The sequence below is a fragment of the Bos javanicus genome, chromosome 19, assembly GCF_032452875.1.
Source record: "Bos javanicus breed banteng chromosome 19, ARS-OSU_banteng_1.0, whole genome shotgun sequence".
Lineage (NCBI taxonomy): Eukaryota > Metazoa > Chordata > Mammalia > Artiodactyla > Bovidae > Bos > Bos javanicus.
The window spans coordinates 15,724,549-15,748,297 of NC_083886.1; the positions used below are offsets into that span (position 1 = coordinate 15,724,549).

The window sequence follows — 23,749 nt, forward strand, 5'->3', positions numbered from 1 at the left end:
GAAAGAACATCAGCACCTTCTGCTCTGTGGGGAGCAGCAGTTAGCACACACTTCACAGATCTATCTGACCTTGAAGGAGGCCTGCTGCAATACCAGCTCCTGGCCACCCTCTAACTAGGAAATCATTTCTTCAGAGGAACCTCAAAGAACAAGCAATTTCACCAGAAGTGTTTCCAACCAATGGGGAAACGGAGATATTCATGCAGATACTCTGAACACCCCTCTGTTAACCAAAGGGTGTTGACAGCCCTGGGTTGTGCAACTGACACCATGACACCAACACAGTGATTAAAATATTCCCCTCCAGTCACCCCCAGTTTCTGTCTTTCAATGCCATGAGGTTTTCTCTCTATAAAGAAAAATGGCAATGGCTTGAACCCAAGAAGGAAGTCACTCTTTCCAGAGGGTCCAGGCTATCATATTCTACCAAGTGGTTCAGAAAGGAAGAGCAAGGGAGGTTAATTTTACTTTACAGATGAAATAACTGAGGCCAAATTCACTGAAAGTTGGCAAGAGACATACTCCAAGCCTATTTATTTCTCACTGGGCCAGGTAAGTTCAGATTCATGTTAGTTATCCCCGAAAGTCCTGTTGTCTTGGTGGCATAAGAGATAGCCCAGGTTTGATCCCTGTTATTTTTAGTGACTTCATGGGCTAAATGAAATTCCCTCCCTGCAGAGATGGTAGGCCAGATAAGGCATTTTCCTGTACTGGTTCATTTAGTCCTCAAAATATTACTAATGGTGCAAATTTTATTGCACCCCCCGTTGATAGAGGAGGAAATGAAAGTTCGGAGAGTTTAGGTTAACTTCCTTATAGCTGTGCTGCCAGCAATGCTGTGTAGTTAGCAATGTTGAATAAACCTGGGTCCATCCATGTCCCATGCTCTTAACCATCAGATCCATCTCTCAAGGTGTGGTTCCACCTGAAACGTTTTAACCTAACATTCCCTGTTTCATGATTCCCTGTTTCAGTTGGTACTCTGCTTGCAGTTGGCCAAGAGATCATTCTCTTGGGTGGTCAAAGGTAAGATGATTCAAGTCCCTCTCCCCACTATGGCAGCTTGGCTTTACGCTTGCTTATCAAACAAAAGTCAGAGTATAGGCAAACTTTCTGTTTGCCATCCCTCTCTTTCCCCTTACCCCTACTCAGGTATGTTCAGGGCACATCAGCAAATATACTGTCTATGTTGAATCTACCTAGGTTTTGAGACGACTTCCTCTATCGTTCATGGCACCTCTGATCTCTACAAATATTTCCCTTGGTCTTCCCTCATCTGCATTTATGGGAGTGGTACAGCAATAACATTCCCTGCCCGGGGCAATGATTCTCTCCCTCTCTCTTCAATCTCCGGCTCCAATAGTCTGGAAGGATGAAGAGAGATACAGGATAGTCCTGCCATCTCCAGGGGATATTGTCTCTGGAAGGGATATATGGAATTGTCTTTGGGGGGTGAGACAACAGTTTTATGCAGGATAAATTCCCAACCAACATCTTATTAAATTACATAGAAAATTTCAGGAAGATGGAGGGCAGTGACACTGCCTGATCCTGGAAAATAAAGGAGAAGAATTACTCATAAGGTTACAGTAGAACTCTGCAACTTAGGAAATCACAAGTATGGCCCCAATTTTAGGAAAGATATACCCTACTTGTGTAATGGTTAATATTCTTCACATATCAAAATTTTAGAAAAATAACAAACATATTACATACCTAAGTGTATATAGAACACAAAATTTTGCTTTTAAAAGAAATTAAATTTTTTCCTTTTCCTTTTCTCAGTATTTTTCCTTACTACTACTAGTCCATCTAGAGGAGGTTTGATGGCACTGGATATAGCAGGTAGCCAGGGAGCTTGGGGTGCAAATGAAGAGTGACCTCCATGCCACATTCTCCCATCTCCAGACAAGGTCACAGCTCCATCCACATCAGAACATTTACATTTACTTCCTCAGACATCTCACTATTTTTTCTCTTATGTCCAGAGACTTGTACACAAATGTTTGTACAAGTTTTATTCAAATACCCCCAAGTTTCATTCCAAATAGAACTCAAATATCTTTCAAGTGGTGGATGGATAAACAAACTGTGGTACCGTTATTCTGCTATAACATGAAACATACATTCTTAAAAATCACTGAAATATGAGAAAGTGTGCAATAAAAACCATAGGGCTTCAGGGAAATGGGATTGGGACACAACACTCAAACACTTGCTCAAAGATACACTGGAAAAACTAGGAATCTAATAAAATAATAGCACAACTTTATGTATGTGAAATAGTTAACATAAATACTACAGTAAGTATGACACGTGGAAAAAAGCCCAAAGTTTGCTTGTGGAAGTGAGAGTCAGGGGGTTGCAGCTTGTAAGTTATTGTGAAGCAGTAGAAGGAGGGTTGTCTAAAATCAGAAACTTGTAATTCGAGCTGTGGATGGGTATGGCTCATAACATACGCAATGAACTGAGGTAGATGGTAGGCATTTGAGTGTGTGTGTGCGCGAGCACATACAAGCTGTAGTGATATACACCTATGAGGCCTGTTCACCTAGTGTTTTTCATGGATAAAATCACATGTAAGCAAATGGAATAACTTGTTTTAAGCTCAAATTGTTTCCTAATATGTCAATCATATTAGAATAAATTCACATTTTCTAAAGAAGTATTATAGCAGACCTGACTATACATTCACACAGTGGTATATTACTCAGCAACAAAAAGGAGTCAACTACTGATACATTGGAGAAGGCAATGGCACCGCACTCCAGTACTCTTGCCTGGAAAATCCCATGGACGGAGGAGCCTGGAAACCTGCGGTCCATGGGGTTGCTGAGGGTCTGGACACGACTGAGGGACTTCACTTTCACTTTTCACTTTCATGCATTGGAGAAGGAAATGGCAACCCACTCCAGTGTTCTTGCCTGGAGAATCCCAGGGGCGGGGTCGCACAGAGTTGGATTCGACTGAAGTGACTTAACAGCAGCAACTGATACGTGCAAAACTATGGATACACGTCAGGAGCACAACATTAAGAATCCAGACTGAAAAGGCTACATATTGAATTATTCCACTAAGATGAAACTATAAGGACAGAAATCTGATCAGTGAACAGTATGAATTAAGAGATGGGAATTTCATCAGAGACACTGAAAACCTTTAAAAAAGGATCAAAGAGGAATGTTAAAAATGAAAAATAAGATCTTATAAGTGAAGGGTACATTAGCTAGGCTAACAGCAGACTAGACAGAGCAAAGAACCAGTAGACTTGAAGATAGATCAATAGAAAATATCTAATTAAGATACAAAAAGTGAAAAAAATGTTGAAAATAAGAAGAGTGCATTCAAGATATGTATAAAAATATCAAATAAAGAAATAAATATGTATGTTTGTTGGAGTATCAGAAGGGGTGAGAGAATTAGGAAGCAAAAAAAGTCGAAGACATTAAACTACAGATCCACAAAGCTCAGGAGTCCCAAGCAAGATAAATACAAAAAAGACAACAGCTAAGCACAATAAAATCAACTTCAGAAAATCCAAATACAATATACATATTCATGTGTACATGGGACATTCACCAAGATACACTGGGCCAAGAAACAAGTCTAAATAAATATCCAAGAATTAAAATAACACAGAGTATATTCTCTGATCATAGTATAATCTATTAAATCTGATTGATCTAATTAGAAATCAATAACAATAAAATATATAATAAACACTCAACTATTTGGGAATAAAGAATGCAATTCTAAATTACTCATGGGGCAAAGATAAAAATCACAAAATAAACAAGAAAATATTTTGAACTGAATGATGATGAAAATACATGATATAAAAACCTGTCATTTTGAAGCTAAAGCAGACCTACAAAAGAATTTAGAGCTTTTAATATTTCTATTCAAAAACCAGAAAGATATAAAAAAATTAAATAGATCTTTCACCTTAAGAAGCTAGGAAGAACTGAGCAAGTTAAGCCCAAAGAAAGTTCATGGAAGAAAAGAATAAGATTTGCAAGCAATGAAACAGAAATCAGAAAAGAGAAAAATCCGTGAAGTCAAAAATTGGTCATTTGGAAAGATTAATGAAATTGATAAATCTTGTTGTTTCTCATACTTTTCTCACTGGGTCCCTCAATAAATTTCCCATTAGAGACCAGCAGCTTATCCTTCTATCCTGATGCTATGTCAGAGCCAGTCCTCCTGACTCTCCATAGGAGAGACATCCTGAAGGACATGGAGTGGGCACAGTCCACAAAGCATAGACAGGTGGGCGAGAAAACATCCTGGAAAGGACCAGCCTCCCGGGGCCCTGCTAGGTGTGCAGGACACAGGAGAGATTCCTGAGGAGTTTCTGCCTAGGCCCAGGGCCTACAAGGGGTCAAGAAAGAGCTACCTTTTTGCAAAAGACAGAAGTCAGCCCCCATGAGCAATGAAACAAATGTCTAGGGGATCTTAGGGCTTGAGGAAATATTTCTCACTCTGAAATTAGACTGAATCTGAGCTCCCCAGCACAGAGAAAAACACGGAGTAGAAAGAGAAAAAATCCCACAGATATTCTGCTCCTGAACCGTTTCTCTTTTATGCATTTTTCCCTTTTACCACTGTTTCCTTCATATAAGAGACTGTAAAGTCTGTGCCAACCCCAGCAAGGTGTGAATCCAGGATTACATCAGCAATTGGAATTAGACCCCTGAGGGCTCTACAATCAGCAGGGAAAGAGCTAGAGACGTGAACAGATTGGCTACAGGGACCTGAGCCAGGTGAGGTCCCTGCAATCTCACTAACCACTTCCAGACAAACTCTAGGGCTCACTTTCCCTTTATGTTAAATTTATGTATGCTATGTTCTGGTTGTAATTCCTTTCCAGCTTCAAATTGTATTATTTACAAAATATGCTGAGAGATCATGGCCTGCTCTCACATCCCCTCACTTTGTCCCCTTCAGTCACACAGGGATTTCAGTGCCTGAAATCAGCTGGGTCCAGGGCAGACATTGTAAGAAATTTATCAAACCAGCAATATTTATTGACTATGTGTACCCAGTTGTGGATTCTGGATTTGGAAAGAATAAAGTTGGCCTTCCTTCCATCCTCCTGTGTGTCTCCCTCTGAATTTAATTATTAAATTTGAGGAGTATTAATATTAGAGAGGATGTAGAACTACTGACACCCACATGCTGCCGCTGGCACTGTGACTAGGTCCTGTGGTTTCGGAAAATTCTGTTGTCATCCTGTATAGTAAAAGTGTTACCAAAAGAGTATCTGGGGTCCAGCTGCTCACTGCTCAAAAGCCAATAAACAGGCCAGGTGGGTGGGAAGGAAAGCTTCCTTTATTTCAGATCCTGGCAACTGTGTGGAGGGAGATGGGGCTAGGCAGACATCTGTTCAAAGGCTGACTCCCCATCACTGGCAACCCGTGGGGTAAGAGCTCTTATATTCAGAAGGAGGGGGCTATATGTAGAAACAGCACAATCAGCTCTGACAATCGTCTTCAAATTGGTCATCGGTGGTGCGACCAATGTCATCTTGGTTGTTTTAGGTACAGTTAATCTTCAGTTCCAGGGTCGGTTTGTTTCCACTTCTTTGAGGTCAGTTCTCAGAATTGTGGCAGCTTATGTGGTGGGGGTACAGTCTGGTCATCATATAATTGAAGTCTTCCACATGGGGTTTCATAAGGTAGCTCACAGGATATGGTTCAAAATACTAGCTACAGTCCTTGAGAAGGAACTAAAGGTCCTTAACTGTGCTTGCTGCTGCTGCTGCTGCTAAGTTGCTTCAGTCGTGTCCAACTCTGTGCGACCCCATAGACAGCAGCCCACCAGGCTCCGCTGTCCCTGGGATTCTCCAGACAAGAACACTGGAGTGGGTTGCCATTTCCTTCTCCAATGTAGGAAAGTGAAAAGTGAAAGTGAAGTCGCTCAGTCGTGTCCGACTCTTCGAGACCCCATGGACTGCAGCCCACCAGGCTCCTCCGTCCATGGGATTTTCCAGGCAAGAGTACTGGAGTGGGGTGCCATTGCCTTCTCCGTAACTGTGCTTAGTGACTACATTATTATTATTTGGTCTCCTTTGACAGTTTCCCTCTGTTTTTGCATTTCTCATTTCTCTAATTAAACTCATTCTTTGACTAAAGTTTTCCACAAACAAAAGGCAGGCAAAGAACATGGGTGGGGGGCAATGATCATAGGGTCCTGCTCCATTTCAGAAGTGTGTTTATCCAAGGACCTAGCATGCTGCTGCTGCTGCTAAGTCACTTCAGTCGTGTCCAATTCTGTTCGATCCCATAGACAGCAGCCCACCAGGCTCCGCTGTCCCTGGGATTCTCCAGGCAAGAACATTGGAGTGGGTTGCCATTTCCTACGTGCTCCTAAATACATCCCCCAAATACCCTTGCACACGTACACTGGGGAATATGCACAAGAATACTCACAGCAGCCCTGTTGGCATTAGTAGAAATAAATTAATAAAATCAATTACTAGCAAAAATTTAAATGGGAAAATGAAAAATACATTATGATATATTCACATACTGAAATACCACCAGAAGTGAAAGAAAATGTACTACAGCTAGATACAGTAATATGGGTGAATTTTCAGAAGTATAATGTTGAGAAAAAATGCTATGAGGGAATACATATAATGATTCTACTCATATAAAGTTCAAAAATATACAAAACTAAAAATAGATGGTTTAAGATTCAAGTATGCTTGGTGAAACTGCAATAGGAAAGAAACTTTGTATTCTCACACAATCACTAAAGGGATATTGCTTGTAAGCTTAAATTATGCAGTGACCCATCTTTGGGATCCCTGGCTCCCATGTCATGATCATCAAGCTAAAATACCTTTGTTTAGCTCATGGGAAACTTCCAGACCGTGCCCCACCTGTGAATGGCTGCCGGACAGGAGAAATTAACACATCTCCTCCGGAGTCTGACCAGAAACAGTACCTTACTCCCTCCCCTTTTAGTGTAAAAAAAGGCTGAATTCTAACTCAGGAAAGATGGTTCACTCGTCCACAGTCTTCTCCTTCTGTGGGTTTTCTGCAGAGAGTCACTATTCCTTGCCCTAGCAACTTGTCCCTTGATTAATTGGCCCATTTGGGGTGAGCAGTACAAGCTTGGACTCGGTAATAAAATCACAGGAAAAGTGAGAGTATAGCATAGATTATGTTTGGAAGAGATTGTTTGGAGGAAAGGGGAAAGGGACAGAACTGCAGAGGGCTACATGGAGTAGTGAGTGCAGGGATGTTTGTTATGCTGTTTTTCTTCATTCTCAATCTTTGTTTTGTGCGTGTGTGTGTGTGTGTGTGACTCAGTTGTGTCCTACTATTTGAGATCCCATGGACTATAGCCTGCCAGACTCCTCTGTCCATGGAATTCTCCAGGCAAAAATACTGGAGTGGGTAGCCATTCCCTTCTCCAGGGGAATCTTCCCAACCCAGGGATCAAACCCATATCTCCTGCATTGCAGGCAGATATCTGGAGCCACCAGGGAAGCCCTATTTAATGCCTGCTGCTACTGCTAAGTCGCTTCAGTCGTGTCCGACTCTGTGCGACCCCACAGACGGCAGCCCACCAGGCTCCCCTGTCCCTGGAATTCTCCAGGCAAGAACACTGGAGTGGGTCGCCATTTCCTTCTCCAATGCATGAAAGTGAAAAGTGAAAGTGAAGTTTCTCAGTCGTGTCCAACTCTTCGAGACCCCATGGACTGCAGCCCACCAGGCTCCTCCGTCCATGGGATTTTCCAGGCAAGAGTGCTGGAGTGGGGTGCCATTGCCTTCTCTGATTTAATGCCTACTCAATGCTAAATAAAAGCAATTATAAAGCCATAACAATCAGGTTATAGAAAAGAACATTTAGTATGACCCCATTTTTTGTTTAAAGGTATATGTATTTAATATGTATAATGATTATGTATGTAAAAATGACTAGAAAATTGCACATCAAAATATGAATAGTATTAAACAATGAGTTTTTTCTTATAGTTTGATTTTCTTAAAAAGTCTGTAAGAATTATGCACCATTTTTATTGAAAAATTACTTTCAGCCACATATAGAATTTTATAATGAAATGATATTGCTCACAATATGTCAAAGCCTGGGCTATGAAATTGACATTTTTGTGTATGATCCCAGCTCAGAGAAAGCATTCAGAGACAAAAGAAAAAGATACACCTAAAAGTGATACTGTGTGACCACACAGAATTTCTGTTTAATTCATTTTGCTTAAGTATTTTCTAAGCTCCTTCACAGTACCACTTTTTCAGTAATAAATCATGATGAAAGCTTTTTGTTTGTCTCATTTTAAGAAGGATGAGCCAGGGAATTCCCTGGTGGTCCAGTGGTTAGGACTCTGCTCTCTCACTGTGGAAGCCCCGGGTTCAGTAGCTGGTTGGGGAACTAAGCTCCCACAAGCTGTGCAGTATGGCCCCAAAAAAGAAGAAGAATGTGCCAAAAGCCTACTGCTTACGTAAGCTTTCAGAGGACTCTATGCATCTTGCTCATGGCTTAATCTCTGGCACCTGGAAGCGCTCTACTCACAGGATGCATTCATTAATTATTTACAGAAAAAATGAAAGAGTAAATGAGTGAATTGATGAATAAACAGGTGGAAGGGATAAAGCACAACAGTTGGTCTCCAATATTTATTTGTCCCTTCTCTGTCCATTTCCTTCTCTGTCCATTACAGTCGAAAAGGGTATAAATTCCATGGATGAGAAGAAATTGAAGCCCAAGATGGGTAGGAGAGGGTATGGTGTTTCATTCCTTGGCTTGGATGAAGTCCTTTCTAGCAGCCCAGACACCTTACAGACTGACCATCTTTGTGGATTCTTAGGAGGCAGGGAGGTTGTAGAATAAGATGAACAAACAGCAACCGAGTTTCAAAAAAAAGAAGAAGTGGAAAGAAGAGGGATTCCATGAACTTGAGAGGGGTCATCCACCTCTGTTAAGGGCAAGATTCTATGCTTTTGCAATTCTTGGTAAGACATCCTTTGTTGGCACTTTGAAAAGGAAGTGTTCACTGCAAGTCAGCATGGGTGAAGCTGGGGCAATGAGGCTGGGCCAACTTCACTTCCTTCTCTGGCAGCAATGAACTGCTGAGGAGCCATGGGCTGGAAAAAGCTGCGAGCAAAGGCTCTGCTCTCCAGCATTTAATAAATTTTCTCCAGCTAGGAAAACAGTAAAACTCAGGAAACTAATGTACTGTCTACTGTGGGCTGGTACATTATCCCATGTGCCAGTGCAAAAAACAAAAACTTTAACCCCCCAAAAGTTACCCAGCCTTAATCCTCCCCAGGCCTCCTGCCTCACTCCAGCCCTTCTTTTCTGAGTAGAGAAGTAGGGTCAGTTATGCAAGAATAAAGCTTCAGGAGGAGGGTACACGCTGTTTACAAAAGTATGGAAAGCTGATACCTGAGTGTTACCAGGAACTTAGATTCAAGAGTCCAGAAGTTGGCACAGGGATGCAAGCGATGATGTGAATGAATCAGCTTCTCCCCTCCTCCTGCCCACGTGTGTCCCCCACCTCCCCCACATCTGACGCTCTGCTCACCAAGGGACAAAGACCAGTGTCGGCCACCTGCCCCTTCCTGGTGCACACCCAGGAGCCCACAGTCAGCAGGGAGGACAAAGGCAGCCATCAGAGGCATCCACTACATGTCTCTCCATCTCTCTGAACTTAAAAAGAACTGGGAGAGGCCCTGCTCCCCACTGGGCTCTGGTTTGCTGGGAGAAATTAGGCAGCTCAGATCCTTTCCATCCACCTACAGGGGGGAGACTGAAGTCTCAGGGGGAGGCATTCACAGTCTTCTCTTCCTGTTTTCCCTTAAAGCAGCTGACAAGAGCTCTTGTTACATCCACCCACCTGTTCTCCAGGATGCAGCTACCTTCAGGGCCCACATGGATGAAAGGGAAAGTAAACTGTAGAGTGACCAGACAGAAAGGACCTGGACAATGGCCCTCACCTCCCTTCTCTTCAGTCACCTGCTCATCTGTGTATTCCTCGAATGCTCCAATCTCATTCCTCCTCTAGGTCTTGGTCTTGCTGTTCCCACTCCTAGGACACACCTCCTCCAGTCTCCCCCAAGCAAGTCTGGCTCATCCTCAACAGGCCAGCCCCAGCAGAAGTGACACTCCCTCTGAAGAGGCTCCCCTGACTGGCTTGGTAAGCAACCTCCACTCGACCCTCAGGTCTATCAGAACACCTTGGTTTTTCCTCTTTCTAACTTCTAATTCCATCTCCTACTCCCTGTTTGTCTGATTCTCCACTATAATTTGAGCATCTAAAAAGCAGAAGCCTTCTTTTCTTGTCTGCCTTAGTATCCCCAGGTTGTAGAAAGTATCTGGCATGCAGAAGAAGTTCAATAAAGATCAGTTCAGTTCAGTCACTGAGTCGTGTCCGACTCTGCGATCCCATGGACTGCAGCACACAGTCTTCCCTGTCCATCACTGACTCCCAGAGCTTGCTCAGACTCAAGTCCATCGAATCGGTGATGCCATCCTACTGTCTCATCCTCTGTCATCCCCTTCTCCTCCTGCCTTCAATTTTCCCCAGCATCAGGGTCCTTTCCAATGAGTCAGCTCTTTGCATCAGGTGGCCAAAGTATTGCAGTTTCAGCTTCAGCATCAATCCTTCCAATGAATATTCAGGACTGATTTCATTTAGGATGGACTGGTTGGATCTCCTTGCAGTCCAAGGGACTCTCAAGAGTCTTCTCCAATACCACAGTTCAAAAGCATCAATTTTTTAGCACTCAGCTTTCTTTAGAGTCCAACTCTCACATCCATACATAACTAGTGGAAAAATCATAGCTTTGACTAGATGGACTTTTGTTGGCAAAGTAATGTCTGTGCTTTTATGCTGTCTAGGTTGGTCATAACTTTTCCTCCAAGGAGTAAGTGTCTTTTTATTTCATGGCTGCAGTCACCATCTGCAGTGATTTTGGAGCCCAAAAAATAAAGTCAGCCACTGTTTCCACTGTTTTTCCATATATGTCCCATGAAGTGATGGGACCAGATGCTGTGATCTTAGTTTTCTGAATGTTGAGCTTTAAGCCAACTTTTTCACTCTCCTCTTTCACTTTCATCAAGAGGCTCTTTAGTTCTTCTTCCCTTTCTGTCATAAGGGTGGTGTCATCTGCATATCTGAGGTTATTGATATTTCTCCTGGCAATCTTGATTCAAACTTGTGCTTCATCCAGTCCAGCATTTCTCATGATGTACTCTGCATATAAGTTAAATAAACAGGGAGACAATATATAGCCTTGACATACTCCTTTCCCGATTTGGAACCAGTCTGTTGTTCCATGTCCAGTTCTAACTGTTGCTTCCTGACCTGCATACACATTTCTCAAAAGGCAGGTCAGGTGGTCTGGTATTCCCATCTCTTTCAGAATTTTCCAGTTTGTTGTGATCCACACAGTCAAAGGCTTTGGCGTAGTCAATAAAGCAGAAGTAGATGTTTTCCTGGAACTCTCTTGCTTTTTCGATGATCCAGCAGATGTTGGCAATTTGATCTCTGGTTCCCCTGCCTTTTCTAAATCCATCTTGAACATCTGAAAGTTCACAGTTCACATACTGTTGAAGCCTGGCTATGAGAACTTTAAACATCACTTTGCTAGTGTGTGAGATGAGTGCAATTGTGTGGTAGTTTGAACATTCTTTAGCATTGCCTTTCTTTGGGACTGGAATGAAAACTGACCTTTTCCAGTCCTGTGGTCACTGCTGAGTTTTCCAAATTTGCTGGCATATTGAGTGCAGCACTTTCACAGCATCATCTTTTAGAATTTGAAATAGCTCCACTGGAATTCCATCCCCTATGCTTGTTTTGTTCTTAGTGATGCTTCCTAAGGCCCACTTGTCTTCACATTCCAGGACAGGTGGCTCTAGATGAGTGATCACACCACCGTGCTTATCTGGGTCGTGAAGATCTTTTTTGTACAGTTCTTCTGTGTATTCTTGCCACCTCTTCTTAATATCTTCTGCTTCTATTAGGTCCATACCATTTCTGTCCCTTATTGTGCCCATCTTTGCATGAGATGTTCCCTTGGTATATCTAATTTTCTTGAAGAGATCTCTAGTCTTTCCCATTCTATTGTTTTCCTCTATTTCTTTGCACTGATCACTGAGGGAGGCTTTCTTATCTCTTCTTGCTATTCTTTAAAACTCTGCATTCAGATAGGTATATCTTTCCTTTTCTCCTTTGCGTTTCACATGTTTTCTTTTCTCAGCTATTTGTAAGGCCCACTAGGACAATCATTTTGCCTTTTTGCATTTCTTTTTCTTGAGGATGATCTTGATTACTGCTTTCTGTACAGTGTCATGAACCTCCATCCATAGTTCTTCAGGCACCTTGTCTATCAGATCTAATCCCTTACATCTATTTATCACTTCCACTGTATAATCATGAGGGACATGATTTAGGTCATACCTGAATAGTCTAGTGGTTTTCCCTACTTTCTTCAATTTAAGTCTGAATTTGGCAATAAGGAGTTCATGATCTGAGCCACAGTCAGCTCCCAGTCTTGTTTTTGCTGACTGTATACAGCTTCTCCATCTTTGGCTGCAAAGAATATAATCAATGTGATTTCGGTATTGACTATCTGGCGAATGGTCAATCAATGTTAACCATTTATCTCTTTATCTTTAATCTGTAAACATAGATTAAAAATTAAATAAAAAATAATTTTTTAAATAAAATTAAAAATAAGGTTAAAATTTTTAAATCTACTGAATGAGTGAACCTCAGCGCTCGGGAATGTCTCAATGCAGACACCTAAGGGAAATTTCACTCACTTACATTGTTAGGTTACACACACCTTTCAGAAAGCATGCAAAGCTTTACAAGCTTAATGAAATTACTCAAAAGTTCCCATAGCTTGTACGTGGTGGACTCTGGGACCTAAAACAATGCCTCAGACTAGATCCAAAGTTTCTGCTCTTTCCATGAGAACAGGGGGTTAATGCTTTTACCTTTCAGTGGGAAACTTTTTTGGGACAACAAACTGGAACCCTACTATGTACAGCTGATAAAACACAGGTACTTAACACCACGAACTATCACCCCACATCATTAGTTGGCCACTCTCAAAGATACAGGAAATAACAGTCCCATATCCCAAAAGAACCCTCTTCAGTTCAGTTCAGTTCAGTTGCTCAGTTGTGTCCAACTCTTTGTGACCCCATGAACCGCATCACGCCAGGCCTCCCTGTCCATCACCAGCTCCCGGAGTTTACTCAAACTCATGTTCATCGAGTTGGTAATGCCATACCCATCTCATCCTCTGTCATCCCCTTCTCCTCTCGCCTTCAATCCTTCCCAGCATCAGAGTCTTTTCCAATGAGTCAGCTCTTTGCAGAAGGTGGCCAACGGTTGGAGTTTCAGCTTCAACATCAGTCCTTCCAACAAACATTCAGGACTGATTTCCTTTAGGATGGACTAATTGGATCTCCTTGCAGTCCAAGGGACTCTCAAGAGTCCTCTCCAACACCACAGTTCAAAAGCATCAATTCTTCGGCACTCAGCTTTCTTCACAGTCCAACTCTCACATCCATGCATGACCACTGGAAAAACCATAACCTTGACTAGACGGACCTTTGTTGGCAAAGTAATGTCTGTGCTTTTTAATATGCTGTCTAGGTTGGTCATAACTTTTCTTGCAAGGAGTAAAAGTCTTTTATTTCATGGCTGCAATCACCATCTGCAGTGATTTTGGAGCCCAAAAAAATAAAGTCTGCCACTGTTTCCACTGTTTCCCCATCTATTTGCCATGAAGTGATGGGACCGGATGCCATGATCTTAGTTTTCTGAATGTTGAGCTTTAAGCCAACTTTTTCACTCTCCTCTTTCACCTTCATCAAGAAGCTCTTTAGTTCTTCTTCACTTTCTGCCATAAGGGTGGTGTCATCTGCATATCTGAGGTTATTGAGATTTCTCCTGGCAATCTTGATTCTAGCTTGTGCTTCATCCATCCTGGCATTTCACATGATGTACTCTGCATATAAGTTAAATAAACAGGGAGACAATATACAGCCTTGACATACTCCTTTCCCGATTTGGAACCAGTCTGTTGTTCCATGTCCAGTTCTAACTGTTGCTTCCTGACCTGCATACAGATTTCTCAAGAGGCAGGTCAGGTGGTCTGGTATTCCCATCTCTTTCAGAATTTTCCAGTTTGTTGTGATCCACACAGTCAAAGGCTTTGGCATAGTCAATAAAGCAGAAGTAGATGTTTTCCTGGAACTCTCTTGCTTTTTCGATGATCCAGCAGATGTTGGCAATTTGATCTCTGGTTCCTCTGTCTTTTCTAAAACCAGCTTGAACATCTGAAAATTCACGGTTCACATATTGTTGAAGCCTGGCTTGGAGAATTTTGAGCGTTACTTTACTAGCGTGTGAAATGAGTGCAATGTGCAGTAGTCTGAGCTTTCTTTGGCATTGCCTTTCTTAGGGACTGGAATGAAAACTGACCTTTCCCAGTCCTGTGGCCACTGTGGAGTTTTCCATATTTGCTGGAACCCTCTTACCCAGGCAAGCCAGGGTGGTTGGCACCTTCCATCTCGGTCACTAAACCATCCTGGCATCCTGAGCACGGCCCCTGCCGCACACACTTAGGGTGACAAGACACAACTGTATTCTGTGGACAACACTGCCCTGCCTCTGGCTCCCCCAGCTCAGTCCAGAAGAAACTGTCCCTCAGTCTTGTCCTGGAGGCCGGCCTGGCTGAGCAGAGAGCCCAGGCCCCTGCCTGCGTAGCTAAGGGTCTGATGAAGCTCCCTGGGCTGGGCAGGGGGCAGGGCCCTTCTGTTCCACGTAGGTGAAGGTTTCTAATCCACCCTGGCTGGTGAGGCCCAGCCGTCCCAGGACCCCCCTGGACCCTGCTCCCCCCGCCCAGCCCCCATCAGTCGTGGGTCTTGTGCTCGGGGTGAACTTGCACTCACCCCCACATCCCTCTCTGGTGTCCAGCCAGAGCTGCTGATCCTGAGACAGTCACCCAGCCTCTGAGCTCACGGTCCACCCCTTAGGTCGGGCTCTCCGAGGGGGCTTAACCAGCCTCCCAGGGGAGACCAGGAAAGGGGGGCCATTTCTGACATAGCTCCTGGTCTTCGGGCCTCCCCCACCACCACCCTCAAGACATCAGCCAAACGTGAAAGCCAGGGCCACTCTCTGCCTTCCTCTTTTCTTCGTCTAAATTGACTGAGTTCTCATAATTTACATATGTCATTGGTCACAATTCCAAAGAATCAAAACTGCAAGCTTAAATTTTTGGATCTTATGACTTCCTGAGCAGCAACTTTTTATAAAGGAGGCTCAGAGCCGAGATTTCAAGGAGCCAGAGAACCCAGGACTCCACAGCCCAGCCCTGTTCCTGTTGCTGGTTGGCACCCAGAACGATGAGGGTCAGCCTGGCCGCCCTGGCCTTCCTCCTCACTCTTGCCGTCCTGCACTCGGAGGCCAATGAAGGTGAGCCTGCTACTCCCACTGCTCTGAACAAAGAGAACACAGGGGCTGGAGACAGAAGGTGGGGGTGGGCAGGGTGTGGGGCTGCAGTGAGGAGCTGTGGGTGGTCTGGAAAACATGGTCTGGGGTTCCTGCAAAACAGTGTCTTTCCCGAGGGTGTCTCCCCATATCCGGTAGGGGCTCACTTCTGCCTCCCCTAGGGTGGGGAAAACCTGCCTCTAAAACAGCCTTCCTGGCCTTTGGTCCCCAGCCTCGAGAAGCTGACCCAGAGCCCTCCAGGTGTCTGCTCAGCTGCCTCCATACAGGAGCAGAATCTGGGCGAGAGGAACCCACAAAGGATCACGCTCTCTTCACGGCTTAGATGAGGGGTTGACCGTATTTGAATGGTTGCCAGCATTGAAAACTGGAAACGTTAAAAATCCCTATTGCCCATTTCTTTCACAAATATGGAAGACCAAGCAGACATGAGCCCGAGTTTCCACAAGCTCACCTCCAAATTAGACTGAGGTGGAGGTGCTGTCCCTTTAGATAAGGGGCGCTGCCCAGGCCTCAGGGTCCCCACTGCCTGCCACACCCAGCTGTGGTCTGCGTGGTCTTGGGGGGACTTTGAGCCTGAGACACGCGGGTCAGCTTCCCTCCTCTCGCTGCAAGACCTGTCCAGTGTGTACACAGCGCAGAGCTGTGTACGAGCTCTCAGTAAATACCTGTGCTACAGGAAGAGCAGGCAGGGCTAAACCCCAGTGTCCTGACCCCCAGCTCACTGCCCTCAACAGGCCTGCTTGCCTCACTGCGGGGGGCTGGAGCCAGGGGATAAGGCGGCACAGAGGGACCTGGGAGGAGGCTTCCCAGGAAACAACTCTCCTGAGATGAATTTCTTTTTTTTTTTTTTTTAACTTTTATTTTTGTATTGGGGTATAGATGATTCACAATGTTGTCAGTTTCAGGTGAACAGGGAAGGGACTCAATCATACATATACACGCATCCATTCTCCCCCAAACTCTTCTCCCATCCACGTAACATTGAGCAGAGTTCCCTGTGCTCTACAGTAAGTCATTATTGGTTATCCATTTTAAATATAGCAGTGTGTACATGTCCATCTCAAACTCTCTAACTCTCCCTTCCCCCATCCTTCCCTCCTGGCAACCACAAGTTCATTCTCTAAGTCTGTGAGTCTCTGTTTTATAAGTTCATTTGTATCATTTATTTTTAGACTCCGAGTATAAGGGATGTCATAGGATATTTCTCCTCCGTGTGACTTACTTCACTTAGCATGTCGCTATTGTTGCTGTTCAGTCGCCCAGTCGTGTCCAGCTCTTTGAGACCCCATGGACTGCAGCACGCAGGCCTCCCTGCCCCTCACCATCTCCCGGAGTTTTCTCAGTATGGCAGTCTCTAAATCCATACACGTTGCTGCAAATGGTATCATTTCATTATTTTTAAAGGCTTAGTAATATTCCACTGTATATATGTACACATGTATGTATATATGTATACATGTATGTATGTATATATGTACACATGTACCACATCTTCTTTACCCATTCCTCTATCAATAGACATTTAGATTGCTTCCAAGTTTTGGCTATTGTAAACAGATCTCCTGAGCTGAATTTCAACTGAAATCAGAGACCAACCAATACTCCACACTAGGACTGTCCTTTGACATCCTGCTAGTTCGATGGATGATGGCTGTTTTTCAATTTTGACTGTGAAATTTTGACTGCGAAAGAGCTTTTCACTGCTTTCCAATAATTTCAGTTATTGTCATAAGACCTCTCATCTGCAAACCAGATCAGTGATAACTTCTCAAAGGGTGGTTTTGAGGAAGGAAGATGAGTCACATCGGGAACTAAGCCAGGCACCAGGCCTGTAGTAGAGTCTCAGGGCACATCTTCCTGGACTCACGAGGGGGTTGAGTTGAAAGTTGAAAGTTAAGTTGCTCAGTCATGTCCGACTCTTTGCGACCCCGTGGACTGTAGCCCACCAGACTCCTCTGGCCATGGGATTCTCCAGGCAAGAATACTGGAGTGGGTTGCCGTTTCCTTCTCAGGTTACCTCCCGATAAACGCAACCGGAAATGGAAAATACCGGAAGTTGAAAATGCATATAATGCACCTAATCTCCCAGACACCATAGCTTAGCCTCGCCCATCTCAAAGGTGCTCAGAACTCACCTTAGCTGACAGTCAGGGAACATCATCCAACACAGGCCTATTTTGTGATGGAATGCTGTCTAACACAGGTAATGTTTTTGAACACTGTACTGAAAATGATCCACAGAATGGTTGTCTGGGTCCAGACTGGTGGTAAGTGCGTCAGTGTTGACCCCAATGATCCCATGCCTGATCCAGAGTTGCAGCTGCTCTGCACAGCATCTCAAGAGAGGATCTATCCCGTATATACGTAAAAAGCCGACTTTGTGCCACTTGCTCGGGCAACACACTGGAATGCACTGGGAGCAGAAGCAGATCATCTCTCCCCGGGAGCCTGGGTCTGGAAGCTCTGCTCTGGTCAGCCTGTGACCTTCTGTGCCTTGTTTAGTTTTCCGGACCCACAGCTTCCTCGTCTGTTCCGTGGGGGTAATAAGGCCTTTACTGCACAAAACAATCATCGGTATAAAAATCAATTTGCACAAGGCTATTGCCGCAAGGCCATTATTTGCCATTTCAAGGACAAAGGAAAGGGTGGGTGTCCTGCCTGGAGTCACACAGCTTTCAGGAAAAAAAAAAAAAACAAGGACAAGTTGAACTTTCCTGCCTCCTAGCCAAGGCCCTGCTCCTCTGAGCCGAGCAAACATCCGCTTCTAGCAGCAACCCCGCCCCTACCTGTGAGAGAGGGTCCTCTCAGATGCAGGGAACAGTCCCGCCCTGCTGTGGCCCACCCTGGACGTCCACTAGCATTTTCAAGTGGGAATTCTTCTCAGCACTTCTCAGGACATTATATGTTTTTTCTAAATTCCAAATCCCAAGAAAAGTCAGTTGAGCAATTGGGGAAAACGGGCAAAAGTATTCTAATTCTGTTGATGGAATAAAGCTTAACATTCAACAGAGAGATGTCACTGACTTAAAGGAATTTGCTGACATCAGGCATGAAAGCAGGAAACACTGGCACGTGGAGTTAAGGTTAAGATCAGCACGTGGGGGGATGTGGGCTGGAGCGCAAACGGGAGAAGTGGTCTTGATCCAGCTTCTTGAGACCATTGCCCTGTTACACATGGCAGTTCACAGCTCTGTCTGCTGCTAAGAAATGCTGCTGCTGCTGCTGCTAAGTCACTTCAGTCATGTCCGACTCTGTGTGACCCCATAGAAGGCAGTCCACCAGGCTCCCCCATCCCTGGGATTCTCCAGGCAAGAACACTGGAGTGGGTTGCCATTTCCTTCTCCAATGCATCAAAGTGAAAAAATAAAGTGAAGTCGCTCAGTCGTATCCGACTCCTAGCGACCCCATGGACTGCAGCCTACCAGGCTCCTCCATCCATGGAATTTTCCAGGCAAGAGTACTGGAGTGGGGTGCCATTGCCTTTTCCGAAGAAATGCTAGTAAGTTTGTAAAATTCATACACCTTCACAATCACTCAGCTGTGTCTGACTCTTTGCGACCCCATGGACTGTAGCCCACAGGCTCCTCTGTCCATGGGGATTCTCCAGGCAAGAATATTGGGGTGGGTTACCATGCCCTCCTCCACGGGATTGTCCCAACCCAGGGATTGAACCCAGGTCTCCTGCATTGCACGCGGATTCTTTACCATCTGAGCCACCAGGGAAGCCCAATCACGTAAGAGGAAATACAAAGAGAAAATGCATACATGTCACAGAATACTGGGACATGAAACCAAAAACATTTGCTAACATTTATATACGATCTAAATTAGCTAAAGCAGGGGACTTCCCCGGTGGTCCAGTGGTTAAGACTGCACACTTTCAATGAAAGGGACACAGGTTTGATCCCTGGTCCAGGAACTAAGATTCCACGTGTTGTGTGGGCAGAATGCAATATCAATTTGAATGAGAAAAACAAATTCAGGAGAAGCAGACCAGATATGTCCATCATTAAAATAGGAAATTAGCTCACGTGAAGGAAGCATTTAGTACTCAAACTCCAACTGAAAATGCATTTAGACATTCTTTCAACAGTTGGGCCAATCCAGAATGGAAAAAATGTTCTATGGAATTACTTGCTACAAAAGAAAGGTAAAGACTACAAGCAGTTTGCAATTGATGCTGCCTGTGTTTTAAATTTTTATTTTTGAATGAGAACTTTAAATATTTTAAATAGTTGTTGCACTTTTTTTGGTTTTTAAATGGTTTTCATTGGCCCTTTATTTTGTGTTAATGTTCCCATCTTTTCATGTTTTTTATTATCAACTGTCTTTAGCTGCTAGAGAACATTAAATGTGTTACTGAGTTTATAATCTTGTCATCATACATAAAAACATCCCTTATTGTTACTTTGAATTTATTTTTATAGAAAACCTTTTTTTTGGGGAAAAAAAAAAACCTTCATAGAAAAATGATTCACTGTTTACTGTGTAGTCACATTATTTTTAAAACATGAGAATAAAGTGTTATATATTAAAAAAATCACCTAACACAACACTAAATCAACTATACTTCAAAATAAAATAAAACCTTAAAATGAAAAAAAAATTAATATGTAGTACAACCTAAAATGATTTTTATCTCATTTTTAAAAAATATGAATATAGAATAATTTATGATCTGAGAATTTCCAGGAATTCTGATTTCGTATTCCTGAATCCTGAGGAAAACCAGAAATTTGAAACACTAGGACCACAGAGTCCCATCCCAGCCTTGGAGAGGGTCTGGGAGAAGAGGCTGGGAGGGGCTGGAGAGGCAGAGGAGGGAGGAAAGGACTTAGAGGAGGACAATTTAAGCGGGGATAGGGGGTGGTTGGGGGGGGGCCGCAAGGGAGCCTCCCTCATCGTCCAGTAGTTAACACTCTGTGCTGCCAATGCAGGGGCCGCTGGTTCTATCCCTGGTCAAGGAACCCAGGTCCCACATGCAGTGTGGCTTAGCCAAAAGATTTTTTAAAAGGCGGAGAGAGGAGGAAGAGCAGGCCGTTTCCTGCCAGGTGCTCCCATCTCCTGTCTCCCTCCCCTCCTCAGGGGCTGCGGGGAATGCAGATAGAGGTCTAAGCTTTCTCATGGAGAAGCTTCCAGCATCTTACAGTCCTCTACCTTGCAGAACCAGCTGGTAACATGAGAGTCTGCTGTTTCTCCTCGGTAACAAGGAAAATCCCACTCTCTTTGGTGAAAAATTATGAAAGGACCAGTGACAAGTGCCCCCAGGAAGCGGTCATGTAAGTACAGCCCCCCAACAATGGAAAGGGTGCAATCTCAAGAACCAGTAGGGCTGGGAGAGGGAAGGGGGCGGGACTCTCTAGGAACAGTGACAAGAGCAGGGTGGGGTGGGGGTGACACAGGAGGCGCTGCTGGTGGGGGTCGGGGGAGAGGCTGGAGTGGTGGGACGGACTCTTCTTTGCCTGCTGACTCTCCATTTTTCATTTTCTCCTTCTTGCTCCTCAGCTTCCAGACCAGAAGTGGGCGATCCATCTGTGCCAACCCAAGCCAGGCCTGGGTGCAGCAGTACATCGAATACCTGGACCAAATGTCCAAGTGAGCTGCGAACAGTGGGACCTTCACAGTCGAGGGACCATGAGAAGAAGCCACAGAGCCACCTCCCCTCCCCAACCAGCTCCCTCACCCCAGATGGGCCCTGGGCGAGTCCTGGCCCGAATGAAAGCCCGTGCTCGCGTTTCCGTGCTCCTGCTCTCATGGTCTGCGCTCTCCCGAAGCTTTGCCGTGAAGCTCCGCCTCCTGGGGCCAGAGGAGACTGTGGCCTCCGGACAGCATCTGTCGTCCCCTTGCCCGCGCTCAGGTCTTGAAATAAATCCGTGCTGCAGAAAGGGACTGGTGGCTTAAAGTGGTTCTCCCACAGACAGCCTGGTCATTTCTTTGATTTTACAGACACTTCTATGGTATTTACTGCGTATCCGGGGCTTGTAAACATTTCAATAGGAGTAGATGTAAATAGTGGGATGATGGAGGCGTAGTTAGGACCAGGAGGAGGACGAACAGTAACCCCAGTCAGGGTGCTTAGACAAGGCGGACAGTGTGAATGCAGACGACCGTGGGGAGACCCTCTGTCTGCATGTGCAGAGCTCAGGTGCACAGCAAACGCACCTGGTCACTGCCTCGTCCAAGTGGGCAGAGCGGCTCACCCTTCCTAGAAAGCTCTTCCCCAGGTCTCTGCCATTCAAAACATTTACTTCTCTGGGCCCTCCTCGACCGCCTGTAAATAGCGCCCCCTTGTGCTCACTCATCAAATCTGTGCTCTCCCCTCAAATCCGTGCTCCATCCACAATCCATGCACCCCAACGCTGAAGTCCTACAGTCTCTTTAGATGCCGCCTGACCCTTATCCTTGACACCTGGGGTAAAAGTGACCTTGGAAATGTGGCCATCCTCCTCGCCACCTCCTCAACTAAAGACAGAGGCAGGTACAGGGCAGTGCTCTGTGGGCGTGAGGAGGAAAGGGAGGCAGGCAGGAGGCGGAGGCTGATGCCAGTCTGGCCGTGTGTCACTGGACACAGACTGCAGAAGGGCCTCAGGGACACCAGTGTGGCCCAGCACACGCCTTCCAACTCAGTCCTTGGGGAAGGTTTGCCATGGCTGTCGGCCTCAACCCTAAACTCCTGGGCAGGAAGGATGCTCTTCGACCCCAGAGGTCAGAGGTCTCTGTCCATCCATGAGTTTAGTGGTGGGGAGCGGACGACCACCTACTGTCAGGGGCAAAGTCAGGAAAAGAGCACAGTCTGTCCTCAGAGCCCACGGCTGCCCTGGCCAAGGCCATTTCCTCACTGGACGGCCCCCTCCTCTTCCAAACTCCAGTCCTCAGCGCCCCTGTGCTCTTGGACTCACACAAATCCCATCGGAAAACCAGTTCTCTGCACCTCCATCCACACTAAAATGGGATGGAAGCTCAAATCTCAAAGGCAAAGAGACTAGAATGAGTGAGGAGGTGGGGAGACCTGGGGTCTCCGGGAAGGACGGGCGGGAGTGCAGGGGCGAAGGGTAGGGAGGAGGTGGGCACGGCAGGGGCCACTGACGACCTCTGCAGAACAGGCTCTACAAGTGGCATACCGTGGCGTTCACCCCGCTGCCAGGCAGGTCGGCTCTCCTCCTGGGTTACTGGGGTGCTCGGGCCTGCGGGGAGCTGGGTGGATACCGAGCGTCCCCTGAATGTGGAGCTGTAACTACCGCGCCTGCGCTCCTTCTCTGAGCCCCCCTCCTCAGGAATGGAACCTCCATCCTCCAAGCTGCTCAAGATGAAAACAGGAAGTCACCCTTGAAACACTCTCCCTGATCCATCCATCCAATCTATCAACAAATCCTGTCTATCAACAAATCCTGTCAACTCTCTCAAAATCTCTCTCAATTCCAGCCACTTTGGCTTCTCCACCAAACAGGAAGTCACCATCCTCAACCAAGCTCTCACCTGCCTGACCTCAGGATGTGCCTCAGAAGCGGGTGAGAGCTTGGCCGGTGCGCAGAATCCAACCAGGCACCCGGAGTCAAGGTGGAGCACCAGGAAGACCGCAGGCATTCAGAACTGAATTATGTGGGAAGAAATTGCTGCAGGGCATCAGCTGTAACCTTAGAAGGAGATGCAAGATTCCATCCACACAGATCACAGAGAATAAAAGAAGGATCTTAAGGGCTGGTGGATTGGCTTAAAGTGTCCTTAGTGCCAGAGGGGAGGGTAATGAATGTTCTGAAAGAGCTAAAGACAGGAGAAAAGTCTAGCATAGCCATGAGGAAAGTTTGCTACACCCTCAATGAAGGTGCTGGCTTTTGTCTACACAAGTCACACAGAAGGATCACTGGAGTGTCTAGTTAGAACCTAGATGACACCAATCGTTTTTTGTTTTGTTGTGCTGTGGTTTTCTTTCTTTCTTTTTTTTTTCCCCAGCAGTGCTGCACAGCATATAGCCCCCTGCAGTGGGAGCACAGAGTCAACTACTGGACTGCCAGGGAAGTTCCCAAAACCAACCCTTTTTAGATGCTCAACATCACCCATTATCAGAGAAATGCAAATCAAAACCACTATGAGGTACCATTTCACGCCAATCAGAATGGCTGCAATCCAAAAGTCTACAAGTAATAAATGCTGGAGAGGATGTGGAGAAAAGGGAACCCTCTTACACTGTTGGTGGGAATGCAAACTAGTACAGCCACTATGGAGAACAGTGTGGAGATTCTTTAAAAA

General features: G+C 45.2%; 1 protein-coding gene across 1 annotated transcript; it reads left to right on the top strand.

Annotated features, from left to right (window-relative positions):
• Positions 1–15,290: 15,290 nt before the first annotated feature.
• On the top strand, positions 15,291–21,387 carry LOC133231779 (regakine-1). Its single transcript, XM_061390340.1, has 3 exons — positions 15,291–15,466; positions 20,667–20,781; positions 21,008–21,387. Exons 1-3 carry the CDS (start codon positions 15,397–15,399, stop codon positions 21,099–21,101), a joined length of 279 nt encoding a protein of 92 aa, XP_061246324.1. The 5' UTR covers positions 15,291–15,396; the 3' UTR covers positions 21,102–21,387.
• The last annotated feature ends 2,362 nt before the right edge of the window (positions 21,388–23,749 follow it).

Excerpts from the sequence above, each read along its gene's own strand:
- LOC133231779 (XM_061390340.1), top strand. The coding sequence starts at position 15,397 with ATGAGGGTCAGCCTGGCCGCCCTGGCCTTCCTCCTCACTCTTGCCGTC. Across the intron at positions 15,467-20,666 it reads GCACTCGGAGGCCAATGAAG|AACCAGCTGGTAACATGAGA; the intron begins GTGAGCCTGCTA and ends TCTACCTTGCAG. Across the intron at positions 20,782-21,007 it reads TGCCCCCAGGAAGCGGTCAT|CTTCCAGACCAGAAGTGGGC; the intron begins GTAAGTACAGCC and ends CTTGCTCCTCAG.